This window comes from Nanorana parkeri, unplaced genomic scaffold (genome assembly GCF_000935625.1).
Source record: "Nanorana parkeri isolate BGI_ZX_2015 unplaced genomic scaffold, ASM93562v1 scaffold147, whole genome shotgun sequence".
Lineage (NCBI taxonomy): Eukaryota > Metazoa > Chordata > Amphibia > Anura > Dicroglossidae > Nanorana > Nanorana parkeri.
Genome location: NW_017306415.1, coordinates 823,474 through 829,973, shown reverse-complemented (window position 1 = coordinate 829,973; position 6,500 = coordinate 823,474). Strand labels below are relative to the sequence as shown.

The 6,500-nt window shown below is 38.7% G+C and overlaps 1 protein-coding gene across 1 annotated transcript in view; it reads left to right on the top strand.

The window, feature by feature from the left end:
• The window catches only part of PREX2 (phosphatidylinositol-3,4,5-trisphosphate dependent Rac exchange factor 2), a 250,362-nt gene that overhangs the window by 57,687 nt on the left and 186,175 nt on the right, over positions 1-6,500 (top strand). Inside the window, exon 7 of the mRNA XM_018554229.1 lies at positions 4,182-4,315. Within this exon, the coding sequence (XP_018409731.1) occupies positions 4,182-4,315 (134 nt within the window). The remainder of the gene's footprint in view (positions 1-4,181; positions 4,316-6,500) is intronic.

The window sequence follows — 6,500 nt, the reverse complement described above, 5'->3', positions numbered from 1 at the left end:
CAGCCCCGCGCTGCCCCCCCCCCCCCCCCCCAGCCTGTGACTAGACAGTTGAATATGCAGCAGGAGACGGAGGAGTTTATCTCTCTGTCATTCTGCTTTCTCTTTCTACTAGCACTCCCTTTCACTACAGCACAGCTAATTGTCTTTGTGTGCTGCTTATTCCTTCTCCAGTCTGAGCTCTGCTCTACAGGGACTGCAAGAGGCTGACACCAGATCAAATTTAGGCACTTACACTGCTTGCATTATAATAATAGATATTTGGGGAGGTATCAGTGAATATAAATCTTCATTATGATGTAGTATTTATATCTTAAAATGTTGAGATATGGTAAATGCATAGACAGTCCTAAAAGTGCCATACCTCAAGCCCTCACGGGCAGGGCCCTCCTTACCATCTTGTCTTGAATTGTATTGTGATTGTAATGTCTTCCTTATATTGTAAAGCAATGCACAAACTGTTGGCGCTATATAAATCCTGTATAATAATAATAATTATTATATAACTGAATTTTCCTAGTATTTATATCTGCCTGGAGTTCAGCTTTAGCTGAACCAATATAATATAATCAATATGATCTAATCAAATGAAGTTACATATTAAAAGAAAACAGTTAAGAAAATAAACCAGTTTACTGCAGTTAAGTATTATGGACAACTAAGGAGGCCCACCTCCTATACTGAGCTCAGCATCGAGCATGACCTTCATGCAGGTACTACACCCTCTAGTAATTCTGGCATGAGATTGAAGAGGATTTGGACTAAACCAGAAGTCAGGCCGTTGGCGATCTCGAGGAGTTGGAGTTTTCAACAGAACACCGGGTCCCCTCCTCTCTCCTGACACTGTCGGGCTCTCGGTCCATGACCAAGTGCCTGACTTTTTAGAGGGGGTGACATCAAAATAACTGTCTGTCATTTTGGTGTCACCCCTCCAATGATGTCTATCGAGCAGAGTGAACCTTTCTGGGAGAAAGTGTTTCTCTCCCGGGGCGGCCGGGAGTCGTATTAGACTCCCAGAGCGTTCGGGAGAGTAATGACAGATGGCGATCCTGGTTACTAGGTAACCAGGAACGCCATCTGTCATTACACACCGAGAACACGGAGAGCCCACTCTCAATGTGTAATGACAGCGTCCCTGGTTAGCTGGTAACCATTGACGCTGATCTCCCTGAAAGTGGCTGGAGCCAGCCGTAAGATGGCGGCTGGCTCGGCCCAGCTGTCAGAAGCAGGCTGTCGGCCGGCCATTCGGCCAGCTTCGGCTTTCACCGTGGCTCAGCCAAGCCGAGGCATATGCCTTCGGCTCGACTGAGCCGCTCTGCCAACTTCGGGAGCTGTATGGGCTATAGTGAATAGCCCGTACAGCAGCCCTGGGGTCCTGGGGCCAAAGCTAGCTGAACGATCAGCCGAAGCTACGGCTAGATCCTTCGGCAGCTTAGTGAATAGACCCCATAGATATTGTTGCTTTGCCCCACTCAATCCAAAACAGAAAAAAAAGTTTTGGTTTGAATTAGGAATTAATAACATTTTAAACTAACAAAACCATTTTGTTGTGCAAAGAAAGTCAATAAGTTCAGTTATATTGTGTTGGGTCCCCAAAGACTATGGGGTCTATTCACAAAGCTGCCGAAGGATCTGGCCGTGGCCAGCAAAAGAGACAGAAAAATTATATTTTGAAGGTGCATTCTTTGACCTGTGTTTTCCCTATAAAACATGACGTGTAGTTACATCATTTTGGTTTAACAAACGAGACACAAAAACATATCTGTATCGGCACAGTTGAGACACACCAATGAATTCTTTGCTCTGTAACACATTAGGGTTTGTGGAGTAGACATCTGGTATTAGGCTGAAATTCAGGAATAAGAACGAAGAAACAAAGAGATTTCCTAGCAGAAGGAAACATTTAACAGGGAGGCTTTTCTTTGCAATAGATACAGTTATTTTTAGAATTAGAAAAGATCAAAGCATGGCTTACATTCCCATTTATAACAATGTGCTGAGACTTTTTATTAACATGGACATCCTGGCAATACGTGATCATGTGCTGCAACATGACCCCCCTTCTTGATAGTCTTACAACAGCAGACATCCCATGATTTTTTCCTTAAATACAGTGGGCAAGCATTCCCATTGATTCAGTGCCCTTCCTGAAACATGCAGCTTTGTTTCTTGATGATGTGGTTCCAGAATAAAAAATTCAATACGTTCTAGTTGATGACTTAAAAAAAACATGAAAATGACAATCGATGAGGATCTCTGTTTCTGCAAAGATGTACCTAACTCCGTCCCAAATTTCAGTGTACAAAAGGCACTTTGAATTTTGTCAAGCTTCTCCTATTGCTGAAACATAGGGCAGTCCTGACAAATTATAAATGGGGTATCAATATGATTTTTAGTGCTTTTAAATATGAATCACATTAGGAGGTTTCATCAAAGATCTCATCAGTCAACTCTCATACTAAGTTATTTTAGGTAAGTAGAATACCTATGCTTTTCAGAAAGGTATTTTCCTCTGCTATGTTATATTATTTTGTACACTTTAGGGTTCATCTGTATATTAAGTGAACACTCAAGTATTTACTTATCCTTAACAAGCATCTTTAAAACAAGCCCTCACTGACCTCTGTAGCTGCAGTCACTGTGGAAAAATAATTATTCGTGTTTGCATACTAACGCATTGAAATTGTTTAAAGCAGAACTCCTCCTCAAAAATACCAAGGTAAAAGAGGTTTCCCCCATAGTGCTTTTTCTCTACTACTAGGTGTCCTCACATTAATGGCCAGTATTATTCGACCCACTTCCTCTGTGCCCAGGTTGCCCTAGATCCAGTCCAGCTTGTTACTGGACAGTGAAAGGAGAAGCAAAGCAGTGATGAACTCATCTTTCACTCGGCTTTCTCTTCCTATAAACATGAACTGTTTGGCTCCTTGCACTGCTTCTTCCCCTCTGCTGTACGGGGACTGCAAGATACCAAGTCAAATTCAGGTACTTACACTGCTTCCATTTAAAAAATACATTTATTGATGTATTAATAATTAAATAGGTGCCTAAAGTTCAGCTTTAAGTAATTCTCTCAGCAGATCAGATCACCCTACTACCCCTTCTTAGCATTAATCATAGTGTAAGGCATAATTTATTTACCATGCTTCTGTAGTTTCTACTAGAACATGTGGTAGACTGGTGCTGCTGAATATGGATATCATTGGGCTACACAGCTAACTCATTTTTTTCCTCTTTATACTGATCACTTCTTTGTTTAATATACTACATTTTGTAAATCAGATAAAAGTCGAGGCCTTTCACCATTCTTGCTTTAATTTGTGCCGAACTCACCTTTGGTAGCTATTATGCACCCCATTTACTAAATATCTTTTACATACCGGTAATTTAGTTCGTTTAAGTTAGTATATTTAATAATTCCAAGATTATTTACGTTTGGGAAATTATTGTTTTTTAAAGTAGAAGCAATAATACATGCTGATGTAATTTATAACACTATATTACAAAAGAGAAATGTATTTTCTTAGTAAAATAATAATCTGAGTTTGAATTTGTCTCAAGGTTTTGTTACACTTTATTATCTTTTTGCCATTGTTATAGTATTAATTATCTTTTGTTACTATTATTATTCAAATGAACCACAGTGAACGTTTGTACAATTTGTGCATGCAAATTAATAACAGAAAATGCAAAGGAATTAAATAATCTGTACAGGTGAAACTCGAATAATTAGAATATCGTGCAAAAATAATTGCAGTAAGTTCTGCAAAAGGGGCCCAAACCAAATACTGAGTACATATGCATGCTTGTACTTTTCAGAGGTCCGATATTGTTCTATGTACAATCCTTGTTTTATTGATTGCATGTAATAATCTACTTTTTTGAGGTTGTGGATTTGGGGTTCTTGGGGTTTTCATGAGCTGTAAGCCATAATCATCACAATTATGACAAATCACGGCTTAAACTATCTTGCTTTACATGTAATGAGTCTATCTCATTTATTAGTTTCACCTTTTAAGTTGCATTAGTGAAATAAATAAACTTTGCACGATATTCTAATTATTCGAGTTTCACCTGTATATCTTTCTTTTCTTGGTGCTGATTTATAATTATTTCTTTTTATCTAGAGCAAAGTAATTATTTGTTGTAATGGATATTTTTCTTACTTATTTTTGTTTTGTTAGGGATCCAGCATAACGGACAATTGCAGTGAGATGTTAATGCATGGCGTCCTTCAAAAGATTTCATCTGGGAACGTCCAAGAGCGGATCTTCTTCCTCTTTGATAACCTTCTAGTATATTGCAAAAGAAAACATCGGTAAGAGTTTGATCATTTTTTTTTTAGAAATATACTGTAAGCACTCTTAGGAACATGCTTTATTTTTTATTTTGACTTTTTCCTTTTCATATAATGCATTTACAGATACAGAAAATCCCTGTGCTATAAGCTATTTATCTCAAATGTGAAGCCACCAACACCTTCTTATGTGTAAACACACTCTGAAAATGAAAGCAACAAAAATAATATAGCGCTACATCCAACCATACCAATAAATAATCAATCATATATTACATCAAACAGTTATTCATTAAACATAACATTTTTACACCACAAAATTAAGTAATATCAGTAATGAAAAAGTCAGTGTAAAACAATGTCCTTTCAAATCCACAGTGCATGAAGCTATACAGGTGAAACCCGAATAATTAGAATATCGTGCAAAAGTAATTGCAGTAAGTGCTGCAAAAGGGGCCTAAACCAAGTACTGAGTACATATGCATGCTTGTACTTTTCAGAGGTCCGATATTGTTCTATGTACAATCCTTGTTTTATTGATTGCATGTAATATTCTAATTTTTTGAGGTTGTGGATTTGGGGTTCTTGGGGTTTTCATGAGCTGTAAGCTATAATCATCACAATTATGACAAATCACGGCTTGAATGATCTTGCTTTGCATGTAATGAGTCTATCTCATATATTAGTTTCACCTTTTAAGTTGCATTAGTGAAATAAATGAACTTTGCACGATATTCTAATTATTAGAGTTTCACCTTTAGTTCTAAAAATGCGCCACCATTCTTCTCTCACTTTTTTGTTGGACCTATTAATCAAACTAAGGTCTGTGCACACTTGCTTCCCTTGTCAGGCAGATAAGTGGCATGCTATTTCTCTTGGAATGTGGTCCATAGTACGGGATAATACTCACACGGGAAAGAAATATAGGGCTACTATAGTGCTCACCATTTAAAAAAAGTATTTTATTAAAACAAATAAAATGGACACTCACAAATAAGATGCGCCAATAAACACAAAAGTAACTCCTTTACTCCTCAGTGGAAGTCAATGGAAGCAACGCCTAGGGCGGAGTTACAGATGATGTCATTACGTTGTGTATAGTAGGAGGAACTGTGTTTTACAACAGCACTATTCTTGAGTCGCCTGGAATAACAGAGTTACTTTTTATATCTGTTAATTGGCACATCATATTTGTGAGTGGCCATTTTATTTGTAGAACTTTAGTTAGACTTCATTTAGAAATCTAAGACCTCACTTAAAGATTGATAACATAGAACGAGGAGTCCAGAGACGAGGAGCAAGATTGTTGACAGGTAAAACATATTAGGAGAGACGGTGGGAACGCATTAGTCTTGAGGAAACAAGGGAAAGGGGGTACATGATTGAAACCTTTAAACATACTAATGGTGTGAATAAGGTTCAGGAGGGCATTCATTTTAAAAAGAAGCTAAGATCAAGAACATGGTGACATGACCCAAACTAGCAGGAGGAAATTTCCAAACTAATCTTAGAAATTATTTTTTTTACTGAAAGTGTAGTTAATGCATGGAACAGACTTTCAGCAGAGTTAGTGAGTCAGTCAACAGTAAGTAAATGAAAACATGCTTGGGACAAACATATACTATACTCATCCTTTTATTTTTCTAAATACTTACCTCTCCTGCTGCCCAACATCATTCCATAAAAAAAAAAAATCTTGCTCTATAGTCTGGTGAGAACTGTGGCACTAAGGAGTGTTGATCCTCTGTGTTCCACTGCACTCAATAGTTCCTTCTGCTGCCCCCTATATCACTATAGGACACAGCAGTGATTGGGTGTTGGCAGGAGGAACCACTAAGCACTGAAGGGAACACTAGAGTTTGACTCTTTTACAAGTGTTTGTTTTTCAGCAGATTTCATCCTGTGTTTTCCTTCCATAAATCCTGTCAATTCAAGGCCCTGGCGTGCAGGGCCAGATTTCCCACAAGGCCAACCAAGGCCCGACCGTGGGGCAGCAGGGATTAGAGGGGCAGCAGGGGTGTGGCATTCCTATCTCCCGATGCCCAGGACATGCATTTTTGGGCACCGGACGGGTAGTTGTTTTCTACATTTAGCCCTGCTTTGGTCAAGCGGAGCTAAATGTACAGCGGGGAAGCCTCCGCTTGTTTTGTGCAAGTAATCTCGTCGATGTCGCCGAGATCACTTGTATGCAGCCTGCAGGTCTGCC